The 17875-nt window shown below is 46.4% G+C and overlaps 1 protein-coding gene across 2 annotated transcripts; it reads left to right on the forward strand.

Moving 5' to 3' along the window:
- Window positions 1-1837: 1837 nt before the first annotated feature.
- Window positions 1838-15622, forward strand: ZBTB25 (zinc finger and BTB domain containing 25). 2 transcript variants are annotated; one of them, XM_050952657.1, is made up of 3 exons: window positions 1838-1942; window positions 5233-5412; window positions 8149-15622. In XM_050952657.1, exons 1-3 carry the CDS (start codon window positions 1857-1859, stop codon window positions 9278-9280), a joined length of 1398 nt encoding a protein of 465 aa, XP_050808614.1. In that variant the 5' UTR covers window positions 1838-1856; the 3' UTR covers window positions 9281-15622. The 2 variants fall into 2 exon arrangements, with proteins under 2 accessions (XP_050808614.1, XP_050808615.1); XM_050952658.1 differs by lacking the exon at window positions 1838-1942 and adding an exon at window positions 3045-3165.
- The last annotated feature ends 2253 nt before the right edge of the window (window positions 15623-17875 follow it).

Here is a 17875-nt window from a genome sequence, read left to right on the forward strand (position 1 = left end):
CAAGAGCAGAGGGACAGTTCACACCTCATCAGGGCATGTATGGGACAAACCCAGCCCAGCCCTACAGGAACAAAGGACACTGGCCTAGGCAGCATCTAAGGATCTGTTGGACTCTCAAGTGAGTCACCCCCTTCTCTTGGTCAGTTTGGGACTACGATGAGGTAATGCTCTCCTGACCCTGAATGGCGGGGGAGGTGAAAAAGCCAAGAGGGAAGAAAGAACATGATAAAAGGGAGAGATGTTTGCCAGGCTTTTCCTCTCTCTTTCACCTTCATTTACAGGCATCACCACCAGGTGACTGAAGCACTGATCAAAGAGGAGAGCCTGGCTGAAGGGCAACCAGCCAGCCTGTGGTGAGACACATCTAAGTTTGTAAGGGCACTGAAAGTGTTAAGATCAACTTAGAACGTGTTTTGCTTTTATTTCATTTGACCAAATCCTACGTGTTATGCTCTGAGTTATAATCACTTAAAATCTATCTTTCGTTGTTAATAAATTTGTTTATTCTACTGGAAGCAGTGCATTTGTTTTAAAGCATGTCAGAGTCTTCCCTTGGGATAACAAGTCTGGTACATATCAATTTATTTGTTAAATTGACTAACACATGTAAGTTTGCAGCATCCAGCGGGCATAACTAGACACTGTAAGATGGGGGCTCTTAGGGTTGTGTCTGGGACCAGAGATATTGGCTAGCGTCATTTGGTTGTACAGTCCAAGGAGCACCTTACATGCCAGACGCTGTGTGTGAACAGCCCAGGAGTGGGGGTTCTCACAGCAGAGCAGAGTAAAGCTGGCTTCCAGAGTCGAGGACTGGAGTGACCTAGCAGGTCCAGATAACACCAGGGGAACGTCAAACACACCCAGCAGCTTCAACAACCTATGTAATTGTCTATATATCAAAGAGGGCATAGGGGATACAACGAGCCCCTGCATGATAGGGAAAAAGGGGCACACAATAGTTCCTAGCATGGGGGGAACGGAGGTGGCAAGAATAGAAAATAATGGTATGGAAGGGGGACATGAGGACACAAAGCCCAGGGCATGTGGCTTTGGGGATTAATGATGGGGATGGAGCTCTTGCCATGGTGAAGGAAGGGGGAATGAGGGAGCACACAGTTCTACGATCCCGACAGGCTAAGGTCAAACAGCCTGGTCTCTGCCTAGGATAATCAGCCCCTGCTTGCTCACACTACATTGTTCCTACACTCTACATATGTTTGCAGTGCTGGGCTCTGTCTGGCTCCCCTCAGGGGGCTTCATACACCCCTGGGGTGGGCAGCCTCAGACCAAGGCCTAGGCATGTGATGCTCTCAGACTCTAAATGTCCCTTTAACAGGTTTTTTACTCCTTACAAAGACCAGCAGAGCAAGGAAATGCCTGAGCAGTGAACTAACGTGGGGTGTCTGTGCAGCAAGGAGCAGCAACCCCCCCCCCCCAAAGGCCAAGGTCCACCCCAGGGGACAGCTCAGCCCTTGCTGCTCCGGGGCACCGGCAAGGGAGGCCGGGCCTGCCTACCCCATAGGGCTCAGCAGATTTGGCTGCCTGTTGGTGCTGCTCATGCCCAGCCACTGCACTGTCCCCTCCCCGCAGTATAGGGGGTCAGCTGCCCATTGCCCCCTCCCCTCACGAGGGCTCAGGAAAAGGGAAGCCCCTCGGTGAGCCAGCCCGTTCGCTATGTGCCAGGGGGTCAGTGCAGGAAGAGTGCACAGGGGCAGGGCCCACAGCCCAGCCTCAGCCGCCCTGCTCGGGGGGGGGGGTGGTGGTGCAGAGGGGCCCTTCCAGCCGCACGGGGACGCTGCAGCTGCAGCAGTCTCCGCTCCCGGGGGCTGGGGGGGGATTCACCCTGCGTGGCCGAGATGAGGGGCGCGCCAGGGCCCGGTGCATGCGCGAGCCGCGGCCGCCTCCCCGGGCCAACAGCTGCGCAGGCTGGAGCCTCCCACCGGTAAGCCGCGAGCCCCGCCCGCGTCGCAGGGGCTGCCCGTTGCCGCCCTCCGTCCCTGCAACGCCTCCCCCGGGCCCGGCTTCGCCGCTGCCGCCGCTCAGCAGCAATCCCGGAGCTGCGGCTGCGCGCCGCCTGGCTCAGCCTTGCAGCTCAGGCTGCATCTCCCGGACATGGGGGCTGCCCCGCAGCGTCCCCGGAGCAGCCTCCCGCCCGGTGCGCCTGGATAGGTCGGGGTGCAGCTCCTCTTGGCCTCTGCTGTGCAACTGCGACAGCACTCCCAGGGGCTGGCTCCCGCCTGCCTGGTGCATCCCAGGGGCTGCTCGGCGCCGCCGGGGCTGCTCGCATGCCTGCAAGAGGCCGCCGAGCTTAACACTGGGGCTTTGCAATACAATGGGTCGTGCGTGAGTCGGTAACGGAGGGAGAAATGCTGTGACCCATGTGCTATACTGCAGGCTCACACTCCATGGCCATGGCAGCTTGTGAGCAGCAGCAGCGTAATACAGTAGCGGGATTGCTGCTGTGGTCTGAAATTAAACCGCGACTGAGTGTGTGCGTGTGAGATTGTGCCAGCTGCCGAGATGTGCAGACTTGAAAAACGAGGCCAGGAGGAACTAGTTCTGGCAGTGCAGTATTATTATTATTATTTATTAATTATTCTTTATTAATAATTTGTATTGGTGTAACGTGCAAAATCCCGAGGCATGGACCAGGGAGGGCCCCATTGTGCTAAGCGCTCACTGTAGTGTAGACACATAATAGCGTCTCTGGTCATGTCAAAGGGAACTTCAGACTCAGCAGGATAGTTAAAGTAGTGGGGGCCAGGTCCTGTTTGTTCTCCCCTCCCCCAGCACTTTCCTATGGCTGTGATCACAGTGAATTGGATAGTTACTCCTATCCCTGCTACCTCCAGTGGGTTTACAAACAGATTTCCATGGGTGTCTACACACAACAGGGACTCCCTGGACTCATAATAGGGAATGCATTGCCTAAATTCCACCCCCCTCCCCGCAAGCATACTTCTGTAACAAAGAAATATAAAGCACCCCCCCCCCCAATCAGTGGCACATTTCTGGACTACATACAACCCCCTGGTGTATTTCAGAGAGTTAATGTGTCCCCCCTGGACTACATTTCCCCTGGCACCTTGGTATAGTTTACAGGCGGCTTGGTCCCCTCTGGCATGGCTGATTTGTATGGTGTGGTGTACTGGCAGAAAAGGCAAGGTAAGGGTCTTTCTAACAACTTGTGAATATCTAGTAAAAATGTTTTCACAGCTGCTTGTTTTGCTGTTGGTTGCACTTCCTGGTATCCGTTCTGAATTCCGCGTGGTGGTCAGGGGTGGGACTCACCACAGTGCTGGCATGCATTCCACCATTAGCTGATACATGCTGCTATCTGCACCTTGTAACGATAATTTCATAGAATATCAGGGTTGGAAGGGACTTCAGGAGGTTATCTAGTCCAACCCCCTGCTCAAAGCAGGACCAATCCCCAAATGTCCTTGGGTCATAAACTGGACGTCTCTCCCATTGGTATGTTAACAACAAACATGGAGGCCGAAACTTACCAAGCTTCCTCACTACTTCTATTTCTGCTGCAGGCTGCTTCCCCCAGGAGACATCAAACAGTTCCTCAGAGTATGGACCCTGGCCATGTTGTGGCTGCTCTGGCAGCAAAGCTTCCTTGGGGACTGGCGTGAGCATCAGAGTCACTTCATGAGCTTGATTCAGCAGCTGCTAGCTCCCTTCCCATACTATTTTAGGCCTGGCCTACACTAGGAAATTAGGTTGGTATAACTACCTTTCTCAGGGGTGTGAAAAATCCACACTCCAGAGTGAGGCAGTTAAACTGATTTAACCTTGCGCTGTCTACAACGGGGGCTAACAGGAGAATTCTCCCGTCAACCTAGCTACCGCCTCTCGGGTAGGTGGATTACCTATTCCAATAGGAGAACCCCCCTTGTGAGTGTAGACAGCATCTTCGCTGAAGTGGCACAACTGCAGCCGTACCACTGCAGTATTTAAAATGTAGACAAGCCCTTAGGTTTGGGGGGTTAGAAGGTCACCATCCCCATTCATCAGGCTATTGTGAACCACTGTGGGCTCAATGCAGTTCCCAGCATCTGGTCAAATTCCTTGTAAAAGAGGCAGGATGACAGGAAGTTCCTAGAAGTGCAATTCTCATTCCGTCCATCTGGAGCCTGAGATCCGCCCCTCTGCATCGATCCATTGAATCCCCAACACAGCTGACTTATCCAATATTTCTGGTACACATGGTAATTTCTGGTACTCTTACAGAAGTCAAATGTCTTGTTTGTCTCAAACGAGAGATTTACCCGAATCTGACTGTGGTCCCATGACCATTGTGCTTAGCAAAGGACGACTTCTTCTCACTGGTCATAACTAATGCAGGGAGGGGACAGTTAACTCTGTTCAGTTCAGAATGAAACGGAAGGGTTAAACACTGAGTAGCTGTAGGTGAAGGCGGGGAGGGAGGGTTACGTTTGTTTCCTGGGAGTTGATTGGCTAATCTTGGAATAGAAAGGCAAGAAACACTGGCCCACAGGATTGTGGGGTGGTTTGTCGGACTCTCAGAGCACAAGTCTGGAGACCTGGCTCGAAGCTGCATCCACACTGAAAAATGATAAAGTTTGGACCTGACTCACAGTGGGACCCTGACCCCAAGCCAGGTCCTAGGGCCTGGGTACTGAGGGCTCACTGGCCTGGAGTCAGCCAGATTTGTGTGTGGACAGAAGGGGGTTTGTGCTTAAACCTGAGTCTGAGCCCAGGCTTACATTGTAGTGTGGACATACTCTTAGTGGACGTTTTGGTTCCACAGAGTATGCAGCGTTAGACCTTCAGTGACTAGAGGTCACTGATTTGGATAAATGGTTTTCTTATTCTGTAGTAGTTTCAGTTCTGGGGGAACTCAAGCAGAATCCATATGACATTAAGGTTTGCTAACTTCAGACTGTTTAAATGAAGCATGTTCTTTTTAACAAAAAAAAATCGGGAGTTTCTACCCAGCACAAAGAAAAATAGAAAATCATTTTTCAATTTCAGTAGACTGTTTGGGGCATTCCTAATGATATCAGTGGGAGAAGTTATTAAATTGTGGTGTACATACCACTTGGCAGTTGTTAATGTACTGCACTGTCAGAGAACCTCATCAGCTTTTGTATGACCTCCACACCATGCATCTTTATAACTTCTTTAGTGAAATAAATTGGTCTTTGATACTATTATCTTCATGTCACCAAGAACTCAAAAGTTGTCCTCTTTTGCCTTTAGAAACACCATGGATACAGCTAGTCACAGTCTAGTCCTCCTGCAGCAGTTGAACATGCAGCGTGAGTTTGGTTTTCTCTGTGACTGTACAGTTGCAATAGGAGATGTTTACTTCAAGGCCCACAGAGCAGTGCTAGCTGCTTTTTCAAACTACTTTAAGATGATATTTATTCACCAGACAAGGTAAGAACATACATCTTTTTCTGCACTTAAGGCAACTTTTAAAATTTATTCTTCAAAAGGAGTTAAATTCTGAAGGAACATTAGCAGGGGATTAGATGACTTGGGGTTGGTTACATAAAACAATTGTGGAGTTGTAACCCTCTAAAACCAGTTCATTTCCAGCCTACAATGTAGTGTCAGAAAGCCCTTTTGATCTTACTTGTTTAATCAGAAGTTTAAACAGAAGTTGAAAAAGTATCACAGCTTTCTTAAGCGGCAAATGCCTAGAATTTTTCACTGAAGTTGTGTGTATATAGAAATAAATACAATACTTTGGTTTACCATTTGGACCAACATTGAAGTTTAAAAAAAAAAAATTGAGTTTTGAGTTCGTGTTTTACTGTTGACCTGTAAGGCCTGAGAACTAACTTTGTATTTATCTACAGAGTACACAGAGTACACAGAGCATGCCTGGTGGCAGGACAAGCTTCCCTCCACACCGATGTAGTTCAGTTTCCAAACTCACTCAGTTCATGTCCTTGCTGTTGCAATTACTAGTAAGGGTGACAGTGCAGTATTGTGCTGCAGACAGTTAGAGTTAAGAGACTTCACTGAGATCATCAATTCATTTCAAGTGTCATAGAGCCTTGTATATCAGTCACCTCATGGTGACATTCAGATGCTGCACCGCAGTTGGGTACAAAGTGGTTTTGAAGGTGTCAGATTTTGTAATTACATGGGATAGCTCCTGAGTTCTAATCCTGCCTCTGACATGGAGATGCTCTCTACAGATTTGGTCTCTGTCTGTGTGCTCACTTTCCTATCTGCAATTACTCCTCCAGCGATGTTGAAGTCTCTTTGCTTAAAATTTGGAAATTGGAAAGTACTTTGATAGCTGAGAGTGAGAGATTAGTGCTGGGTGTTCATTATAATCAGTACCATTTAATGACATTGGGACATAAAGCTGATAAAATATATACCTATTGTAATGCAGAGTGGATATAAATCAATGATTTTTAACCATATATATAAAAACGAAATACAAGTTTATTTTAAAAGAAACCTATGTAAAATTAGTTTTGAAATTATGGCAACCTATTTTAATGCTTAACTTACTGTATTCTATTAAAGCCAATTAAATGCAGTAAAAAATACTAAGCAGTACATATTTGCTGCCATGTTTTAAAGTCAAACCACTGAACTGGTAGAAGTCACGCTGTAAGGGTATGTCTATACTACCCACTGGATCGGCAGGCAGTAATCGATCTATTGAGGATCAATTTATCACGTCTCATCTAGATGCGATAAATCGATTCGCAAATTGACGCCCATACTCCACCTCAGTAGGGGGAGTAAGCAGCGTTGACGAGGGAGCCGCGGCAGTCAACTTGCCGCCGTGAGGACAGCCAGGTAAGTCAAACTAAGATACATCGACTTCAGCTACTCGAATAGCGTAGCTGAAGTTGTGTATTTTAGATCAACCCCCACCCCCTCTGTGTAGACCAGCTCTAAGCATCTGGATCCAGAGTTTGCTGAAGTGCTAAACTAGCTTTTGACAGCAGAAGTCTCTTCTGCAGGTGCAGAGAGAATATTTTTTTAATTTCAGTTTATTCAACTCAGTCAGTTCAATGACTAGTTCATTCAAAGTTAAGAAAAACAGGAAAGCCATCTTCATTTTCTAAACTATGAATAAAAGCTAGGTGTTTAAGGATGAGATCTACTTGTTCTAAAATTTGAAGGACATGGTGACCAGAAACAATCAGTTCAAGTCACTAACTACCCAAATTTCTTCCTTTGTTTAATATATTACCTAGTTTTTAAAATAAAATATATGTTTTGCTAATTTTAATGCACTTTCTTCTTATGTATCCAGCACATTTAAAGTAGTTTTATTTAATTAAATGTTTAAAAAGCTGTTTATGTGCATTTTTAATTGAATTTGAATATCATCCAAATAGAGCTTGACACAAATCACAAGTAATCATCTAGTAAATAAGAAATGCATCATTCACCATTTTCTAACATCATAAATGTAATAATCAAAAATCTGAATAAATGCAAGTTAATCTATCTAATTGCTTAAATAAATGTGTATAGATATAGTGTATCCTCCTGGTTATCAAAAAGAATAATGACACTTAGTGAAAAGGCTATATTGAGTTGCAAATCAACGTGTTTTAATGGTTGCCAAGCAATGAGAATCAGCCTTTCTTTAGGAAAATAGCTAAAAAGTACAAATGCAAAACATGTTTAAAATTGATGATTTACATCAGAGTTTCCTCCTTGTTAATTTAAATCATGATTAAGATTGGTGGTTTAAATCACTTTGATTTAAATCAGTCCACCTCGTTGAATTTATTATTTAATTATTGAATTTAATAATGGATTATTATTTAAATATATAGCAATAGACTTAGGTCCAGATTTTCAGAATCACACACAATATGTGAATTCATAATTTGCAAACAATTACTGCAGTGGCATGCAAAGTTACACTGCATATACAAATGAGTGAGTGCATGGCTCCCTGGTCACATTCATGCCCAATTAATGCAGTGATGCACGCAGTCACTATAATTGCACATATAAATTATACCCATGTCCTTCTCTTTGTGTCAGATTTAATCTGAATCTGGGAAAGGTAGCTAATGTGTGTACTCTCAAAGTAAATGATGGGCCACATGAATGCTTAAATAATGGCCAGGATTATCATTTGGAGAAACAAATATATTTAATCATGTGTTTTGTTTTAAACAGTGAATGCATAAAGATTCAGCCTACAGATATCCAGCCAGACATATTCAGCTATCTGTTGCACATCATGTACACTGGAAAAGGTCCAAAGCAGACAGTCAACCCCAGCCGGCTGGAGGAGGGCATTCGATTTCTCCATGCAGACTACCTTTCCCATATTGCAATTAAAATGAACCAGATACTTTCCCCAGAGACGATGCAGTCTTCAAACTTATATGGAATTCAGATCTCAACCGCACACAAAACAACAAAGGTAGGTCTTGGAGCAAAAGAAAATCTGACAAATGCCAGCAACAGGTCTGCTAACCAGGGCGATCACCCACAGTTACAGCTGTCACTTGCCATTGGACTAGATGACGGTACCCTTGAACAACAGATCACCCATCCTTCCACCCAAGCAGCTGGGGCTGTCAAACCAGTGGAGGAGCTTCAGAAATCATCTGTGTCTATAAAGCAGGAGAAATGTGACCCCGAGCCAATGGTGTCCCAAAGTCACACGTCGCCCTCTCCAGATCTTTCTAAAACTAATCTCAACATGCATTTATGTCATTACTGTGGGGAGCGTTTTGATTCCCATGGCAATTTGCGGGAACACCTGCACACTCACGTCTCTGGCTCACTTCCCTTTGGCGTCCCAGCCTCCATCCTGGAGAGCAATGACCTTGGTGAAGTGCAGCCTATTACTGAAAAGGGGGAAGCTATTGAAAGTCACCGGCTTGGTGCCTTCCTAATGAAAGAGAATGAGCATCCATCAGAACATCCAAGCCATAGTAACGCAGAGCCGTTACAGTACGGACAGTTGTCGCTAATCTCCAAAGACACTGAGCCTGTGGAGTTAAACTGCAACTTCTCTTTTTCAAGAAAGAGAAAAATCAGTTGCACAGTCTGTGGCCATAAATTTCTCCGAAAGAGCCAGTTGCTGGAACACATGTACACACACAAAGGGAAACAGTACAAATACAACCGATGCCAAAGGTTTGGTAACCCAGTAGCCCACAGGTTTCATCCTTATTGTGACAGTTGGTCTGACTGTACAGTAAAATGTTCCAGGCTCTCTCAAGATCACCTAGATTCATCATGTGCAGTGGAGTCTGATCTTGCTCCAGAAAACGTTGATGCAATCCTCGTAGAATAGCTTTGTACGTTGCCTCTGATGAGCTGAAAGCGTGAATGCTTCAATTTGTTTGTGTCCTTCCATTTTGCTGAATGTTCTGGGTACTCTTCTGAAGTTTTCTCTTTGCCTAACAGCTCTGTCTTCAGCGAGATGAGACTGTAACAATTATGTGTACCCTTTTACTTGGATATTTAAACCTTAAAATCCAAGTTGATTAGAGAACAAGCTATTTGTTGGCGGTGTCCAGATAACTTAGATCCATCTTTCATAAATGACAACTTAATTGGCCTGTGTTACCCAAGATGAGATTGTAGAAGTTAGTGAGTGTGGGGTTTAAACATCTAGTATACTGAGCAGAACTTTAGGACTGTGTGTGTGTCCTTAGAATTATTCTGAAACCAAAGTGAGTGGAATGTGTTCAGAGGATTTTACTTTTCTTGATTAGTTTAATATCAATTCCCTAGAAAGAGAGACTAACCCGAAGTACAGAGGACAGGTGGGAAATGAACAGCACATAAACCTCAGGATGTTCCCTTTTGCTGGTAGTCCCATGGGGTTGATGTAGAGACAGTGGCCCTGGTTCAGCAAGCGTTTGCAGTCCCATTGACTGAATACATTCTTTAAGGGCTTGGCTACACTGGAGAGTTGCAGCGCTGGTGGTGGGTTTACAGTGCTGCAACTTAGTAACTGTCCACACCTGCAAAGCACATCCAGCGCTGCAACTCCCTGGCTGCAGCGCTGGCTGTACACCTGGTCTGCTTGGGGTGTAACGATTGCAGCGCTGGTGATGCAGCGCTGCTTATCAAGTGTGGCCACCAAAAGTGCTGTTATTGGCCTCCAGGGTATTAGGAGGTATCCCAGAATGCCTGCTCACAACAAACCAGAAGAATGGCTGAACTCCGAGCTCCCCCGAGCTGCTTTTCTGAAAAACAAACACAGCTCCTGTTTGCTGGAGCGAGTGAGAGGAGGCAGGCAGGGGAATTGCTTTGGAAGGTTCACAGCTGTTTGCTTGAAGAGAGAAGTCACATGGCAGAGGGGGAGGGGGGAGTCCATGTTGAGCAGCTGCTTATGTGGACTGAAGGCTATTTAGGAGTGCATAATTTGCATTTAGTGAATAAGAGAGGGGTGGGGGAAGGGCTCGAAACTTTTAAATTGATTGCAGGTTGGTGATGTGTATGTTCTAGTCCTTAGAACTTGCAAGGCAGGGAGCTGACAGATCCAAAAATCCACACTCTCTCTCTCCCCCACGTTCCCCCTCACCCCCCTTTTTTGAAAAGCACGTTGCAGCCACTTGAATGCTGGGATAGCTGCCCACAATGCACCACTCCCAGCAGCGCTGCAAATGCTGCAAATGTGGCCACACTGCAGCGCTGGTAGCTGTCAGTGTGGCCACACTGCAGCGCTTTCCCTACACAGCTGTACGAAGACAGCTGTAACTCCCAGTGCTGTACAACTGTAAGTGTAGCCATACCCTTAATGTGACATCTGCTTAAGTGCTTGCTGCAGGAGGACTAATGTGCATCCTGCCCCATTCCAAGCCCAGCAGGCCTCCCCCTGCTTGATCAGTCCTCTCCACAAATGTGGAACCAAATCCTACCGAAGTTCTTCAAAGGGTCCCATTAATGAACCTTCCTCTGTAAGATGGAATGAGATCCAGGTGAAGAGTCTACTCCAAGAGGATCTAGGGCAGTAGTTCTCAACCAGAGGTCTGTGGACCCCCTGCCCTTTCAAGGGGGCTGTGGGGCCCCGCAGCTGAAGCCCTGATCCCTGGCACCCCCTGATGGGCTGAAGCCGGGGGAGATGCAGGGTTGAAGCCCTGATTCCTGGCCGGTTCTCCCCACCCCGTGGTGCTGAAGATGGGAGGTGTAGGTCTGAGTCCCAGAGCCCCAGTGATCCCTGTGGAGCAGAAACCCTGAGCCCATGGTGGGCAGAGTTGGAGACATGAAGGGCATTGCCCCCTCCCACCCAAACTGCAGTGCGAGATCAAGGCAGTCCCGGGGGCACCTCCACACCTCCCCCAAGTCCCCTCACCATCTCCTTTCCCCGTCCTCTGGCCAGGTTGGAGGTGGGAAGCCAGAGCCAGGCAGTGTGGGGCAGCTGCTGCTCTGGCTGGTGCCATGGAGCAGGCAGCTGCAACGTTCCTTCCTCTCCTGCTCATGCCCCAGGTTGAAGCTGCTCATCAGCTCCCACCCTCGTTTGCTCCTGCAGAGAAGCCGGTGAGAGCCCCCTGGGTGGGGAGACCCAGCTCCATGGTTGGCAGACCCTTCCGGGAACAGGGACAGCAGGGGAGTCCTCCCAGCACACAGCCCCTAATACTCCTCCCTACACCCTGAGCCCCTAGTGCCCCTCTCCCTGCCTGCACACAGCCCCTAGTTACCCCTTCCCTGCACCCTAAGCTGTTTTCAAACTTTTTGAGCTAAGCCCCCCACCTTTGAGTTATAATTTAAATATATAAACTCCCTCCCTCCCTGGACCCCACCATGCAGAGGTGGCTTGAGCCCCGATGACCCCTGCCCCCCCCAAATAGACATCAAACTACACCTATTCCCAAGGCCCCTGCCCCGAGATTCCTCCCCCCATCCCTGCAGGGCCCTGGAGTTTTTATAGCCTGTCAAGGGGGGCCTCAGAGAAATTTTGAGAACCCCTGATTTATTGGACCCCATCTCTTAAATAAAAAATCCTTTTCCCTACTGTAAGTTATTTCTACATATGAACAACTGTGAATAATATGTTCCTAACTGCTAGGGTGATGTGAACGTTAAAAACCCATAGATAAGGAACATTCTCTCTCCTTGGGCTCTTCTACAACAGTAATACTGTTTAAATAGAATTGTTTTATGCCTTTGTTATCATTTCCTGCATATCTCAAAAATGTGTTCTTCCAAGTCAGTTACAAATGTGCATTCACATTCATTCTGACCTCAGGTTAATATTTTGCTCTTCTATAGCGCTATTACATCTGAGCATCACAAACCACTTCCTGCAATGCGGGGTATAAGGAGCACCCTTGGGGCGGGGGTGGGTTGGGGGAGGGGAATCAGCCAACAGCGAAATGGAGTAATTCTGATATAAAGAACAATTTTTTTAAATGTACTGAATAGATGCTGCGAGCTGCTCCACTCTGCTGCTCAAAAAATGTTAGACACTTTTCAAAAAATGTGCGTTAAGACTAGCAATGAAAGCCTCCTATCTGTTGCCATGGGATTGCATTACTAGAATGCACAGTGATGGGGAAAATCTTTGAACAATGGTGAGAAAAATGCCTGCCAATATTCCTGGTCTTTTGAAGTCAGTAGATTTCACTTGGCTCCACTGAGATTGGATCAGGCCCAGAAAAAAATCTGAAATCGAAACAGTTTTGAATTGCCAAAGCATCGTATGCTAATTATTTTTAGGACTAAGCTCATCTTGATTTGATTTCTTTATATTATACTCAGCAGAGAAGCCAAGAGCTACATGGACAGAGACTTGACTTTTCTTAGAGGTGTCCTCTGCACACCAGGGTTGAAGCACCTTCCTAAAGTGATACAGGGATGCTCACGCGGCTGTTTCTTGTCGTTTGAGCCTCTTTCGCGAACACTGGCACTTAGAAAAAAATGACTTTGAATGGTTAGCCAAGCCAATTTCTACTTTGTTCCCCCAGTGCAATTTCAACCTAGGAAAAAAGGTGTGGTTTTAACGTTAGTTTATATGCGCTAAAATACTAATGTAGACAAGGCAAAGTGTAGCCCTAACATGTATTAGCTGGTTAAGCTAAACCTTAGCCTCCTGACTAGAGTTTACCTCAACTAATTAACGTGTTTTAAACAGTAGACTATGAAAACATAACCAAGGATTGATGACAGTAGGACATGCAGACACAAAATGCTACAGGAAAGAACAAACTAGGATTATTTCTTATATGTTGTGGTCTTTAGTTGTGCTAAGTGTAATTTTTTTAAACGTTGCCGGAAGGATACTTAAATGGGAATAATGAAACGGAGCAGAAGTCACTGCATGAGTTATCAGCTAGCTGTGATGTATTTATATAGTAGTAGTGACTGTATCATATTGAATGTGAAGAGGAATTTACTTTCTGAAATTAGTAAGTAACTGTTTTGTGTTCATGCGTATGTGTATCTTTTAAAACTAGTGAGCATAAAAACTTAAATGTTCTTCGAGTGCTCGCTCATGTCCATTCCATTGTAGGTGTGCATACGCTGACATGCATGGTCGTTGGAGACTTTTGCCTTAGAGGGATCCGAGGGTTGGCTGTGGTGCCCTCTGGAGTGCCGCACTCATGCCGCGATACATCAGGTGCCACCATCCCTGCGCCCTCTCAGTTCCTTTTTACTGCCTGTGGTGGTCAGTCGGAGTGCGTCTGTCCCTTTCTTGCAAGTGGCCAGCGGTTTCCCTTCTACCTTAGCCTGGTGCTTCTAGCTGTAAATAGTTAATTGTTTGTTAGTTAAGTACCTGTTAAGTGTTCTGTTCTCTGCAGGACAGGGACAAGAGCTCCCCGTCACACACCTTCCTCATTCCGTGGTCGGGAGCGCTGATGTACGCCTTCCCGCCGGTGCCATTGATCCACAAGGTCTTGCTCAAGGTGAAGCAAGACAAAGCGGCCGTCATCCTCATAGCCTCAGCGTGGCCTTGGCAACACTGGTTCGGCATGCTGCAGAGTCTGTCGGCAGCCACCCCACTGCAGCTACCGCTTCGGCCGGATCTCCTGTCCCAGAACCACGGCAATCTGCTGCATCCGAACCTGGCAATGCTGCACTTGACAGCCTGGCTGTTGCATGACTGAGTGGGGATGAGCGGTGGTGTTTCACTGGTGTGCAGCAAGTCCTGCTAGTAGCAGGAAATCCTCTACCAGGCCTACCTATGTGGCAAAGTGGAAGCAGTTCACGTGTTGGGCTGCAGATCATCACACTTGTGCAACGGAAGCCCTGCTGTAGGACATCCTGGACTATTTTGCTGCACCTTAACCTCCAGGGCTTATCGCTTTCTTCAGTCAAGGCACACCTGGCGGCCATTTCAGTGTTCCACCCTCTGTTTCAAGGCAGGTCAGTCTTCACCCATCCCATGACAGCATGGTTCCTGAAAGGCCTGGAGCGCCTTTACCTGCATGTCCAAGGAGCTGGTTCCCTCTGGGGACCTGAACCTGGTGCTGTCAAGGCTCATGGGTCTCCCCTTCGAGCCTTTGGCTTTCTGCTCCCTTCTGCTTCTCTCCTGGAAGGTCTCCTTCTTAGTCGCTATAACTTCGGCCCGAAGGTGTTCAGGGTGTTCACATCAGAACCGCCTTATACAATCTTCTGTAAGGACAAAGTCCAGCTGCATCCACACCCGACCTTTCTGCCGAAGGTCGTCTCCCAGTTCCATACTGGTTGAGACATATATTTACCGGTCCTTTGCCCTAAGACTTTGCCATCAGATGAGGAATGCAGGCTGCATACCCTGGATGTCAAGCAGGTATTGGCCTTCTACACAGATAGAACGAAGCCGTTCTGTAAGTCAGTGCAGTTGTTTGTTGCTGTCACAGACGGACTGAAGGGTTGCCCAGTGTCTACCCAGAGAATATTTTGGATCACTGCCTGCATCCGCTACTGTTATGGGCTGGCAAAGGTGCCCCGGCCAGCAATCGTGACGGCTCATTCAACTAGGGTGCAGGCATCCCTGGCATCCTTCCTCACTGAAGGGCTGATCCAAGAAATTGTCGCGCTGCAACCTGGTTGTCCGTCTACATATTCACTTCACACTATGCGCTGATCCAGCAAGCCCAAAATGACACGGGTTTCAGCAGAGCTGTGCTCCTATCTGCAAGACTCTGAACTCTGAGCCCACCTCCAAGGGCACTGCTTGTGAGTCACCTAGAATGGAATCGACATGAGCAAGCACTCAAAGAAGAAAAATGGTTACCCACCTTTTTGTAACTCTTGTTCTTCAAGATGTGTTGCTCATGGCCATTCCATTACCTGCCCCTGTCAGAGTTGTAGGCAAGACGGAACTGAGAGAGCATAGGGCTGGTGGCGTCTGATATACCATGGCATGAACGCGGCACTCCAGAGGGTGCCACAAGTGGCCCTACGAGTACCACTAAGAGTCTCCGATGACCATGCATGTGGGCACACGCTGTACAGTAGAATGGATATGAGCAACACATCTCGAAAAACAAAAGATAGGTAATCGTTCCTTATTTTCTGAAGGGCTTACTGGTGTGTTCTCCAGTTAACCTTCCTGGTACAGTCATCTGTGGCTTGAATACATTTAACTTCTTTGAAATGTTATATACTTTACAAAAGGGTTTCCCTTGAGTATTTCTATAGAAAGTCTTTTATATACCACCATGAGTCATGCAGTATGTGTAAAAATTAATGATTTAAAAAATAATTTTAAAAATGGATTTTTAAAAATCTTAATTGGATTTTTTAATTAAATTCACGGGTTTTTTTTTAAATCTATTTACAATTTGAGTTTAGGACAATCTGTATTAACTTGTAAATGTATAATTATTAAAATTGTTTAAATTAAATAAAAAATATTAAGCAGTACATATTTGCTGTCAGATTGTAAAGAAAGTCAAACCACTGAACTGGCGAAAGTCACTGGCCAAGCATCTGGGTCCTGAGTTTGCTGAAATGCTAAACCAGCATTTGACAGCAGTAGCCTCTTTTGCAGGTACAGAAAAAATATTTTCTTCATTTCAGTTTATTCAACTAATAGTAGTGCACTGGTTCCCAAACTTTTTATCTTGTGCTCCCCATTACCTCTGTCTCTCTCCCCCCCACCCAGGAGTGGGGCCATGGCTTCAGGAGGGGGGAGACACACACACACAAGTAAGGGGGCCAAGGCTGGGGCCATAGCTGAAGGCAGGGGTTGGAGCAGAGCCTTGGCCAGAAGCCAAGGCCAACAGCTGGGGCCCCGGATGTGGGGCCAGCAGCTGCAGCTGGGAGTAGAGCCCCCAGTGGGGGGCTAGCAGCTGGGACCCTGGTATGGTGCTGGCAGCTTGATCCCCAGGTGTGGGGCTGGCAGCCATGGCCAGCAGCCAGGACCCTGGTCACGGGGTCAGCAGCCAGGTGTTGCTCCCTCCCTGCCCTCTGTGGGGGCTGGCCCCGGCCCCAGTTGTGCTTCCCCCTAACATTCCTTCGTGCCCCCCCAGAGGGGTGCATCCCATAGATCAGGGACCTCTGTAATAGTGACTGAACTGAATTAGCTGAATAAACTGATATGAAGAAAATATTCTCTCTGCACCTGCGAAACAGGCTACTGTTGTCAAAAGCTGGTTTAGCACTTCAGCAAACTCTGGAGGCAGTAAAGCACCATTTTTAGTGTGAAGTCTATATTTACTTGCTAATCAACATGTTTTGTTTACCAAGCAATCAGAATCTTTCTTTACCAAAATAACTGAAAAGTACAAAACCACTAATTTCAATGCTTCCTGATATCTATCATGATTAAAAGGGGTGATTTAAATTGCATCGATAAAAATCAGTCCACCCTGGATGAATGCAGCTGAAAAAGCTAGCGAGACAGAAGTACTATCAAATGTAAATACGGTTAACTGGAGCTACGGCTAAAAACATCTTAATTATAAAAAAATTGCAGGATAAATGCAAATCTTGGAAAAAAGCGACATTTCCAAGGGTACGTCCAGACTACCCGCTGGGGTAGCGATCGATCTAGTGGGGATCGATATCGCGTCTCATCGAGACACAATATATCGATACCCAAACGCACTCCCATCAACTCCGGAACTCCACCAGGGCGAGCGGCGGTAGCGGAGTTGATGGGGGAGCCACAACCGTTGATCTCGCGCCATGAGGACGGGAGGTAAGTGGAAATAAGATAGGTCAATTTCAGCTATGCTATTCCCATTCCCACTCATGGCTATGTATCAGTATACTTTTTATTATTGTATTATAAAATATTCAGAGGAATGTATGTTTGAATTTATGTGCAGCCTATTCTTTTAAAAAAAACCCAACAACCTATGTATCCTCTACAATTGGACTGAAAGCAATGCATTTCATGTATTTTATTGATAGAAATAAAATCACTTGACACAATAAGTAGAGTAACTGGGTACCATTAATTACTCCTAAATATCTGAAGTTATTTGATCCACACAAAAACAGATCAATTCAGAGAGCTGAAAAAATGGTCTGTAATATGAACTGAGGACACTGAAAACCTTTATCATAAAATAAATGAAAAGTTTTAAAGAAAAATATAACCCTTTTCAGTGAAACCTTCTTTGAAATACCGGTATATAACCTTTTCAGTTTTCTGAGCTAGGACAGTGATTGAGGTTATAATTTTGCAACTTAGTATGTTAAAACTAGTGGTGACTGGCCAGTGCAGGTACTTGTTATGGCAGAGATCCAGATAACGGATAAAAATCACTTGGAAAAAGATTTGAAAGCCAGCATTCCTTAAGGGAGCTGAGGAAGGGGTATTTGAGGCACCAATGTCTGGTATGGGGGAGCTGACTGCACTGGACATCCACCACCAGTTTTAAGTACTAATTCGCAACATTATAAGTTATAACCTAAATGCCTGTCCCAGTCCATTGAGTCCCAGACCTGTGGTGGGGAAGGCCAAAAAAACCCCAACCAACCCCTCCCCCTCCCTGCCCAAGCT

The sequence above is a fragment of the Gopherus flavomarginatus genome, chromosome 5, assembly GCF_025201925.1.
Source record: "Gopherus flavomarginatus isolate rGopFla2 chromosome 5, rGopFla2.mat.asm, whole genome shotgun sequence".
In the NCBI taxonomy this organism is placed as follows: Eukaryota; Metazoa; Chordata; order Testudines; family Testudinidae; genus Gopherus; species Gopherus flavomarginatus.

Coding starts and splice junctions, on each gene's coding strand:
- ZBTB25 (XM_050952657.1), top strand. CDS start 1,857: ATGAGGGGCGCGCCAGGGCCCGGTGCATGCGCGAGCCGCGGCCGCCTC. Junction 1,943..5,232: donor CAGGCTGGAGCCTCCCACCG/GTAAGCCGCGAG, acceptor TTTTGCCTTTAG/AAACACCATGGATACAGCTA. Junction 5,413..8,148: donor ATATTTATTCACCAGACAAG/GTAAGAACATAC, acceptor TGTTTTAAACAG/TGAATGCATAAAGATTCAGC.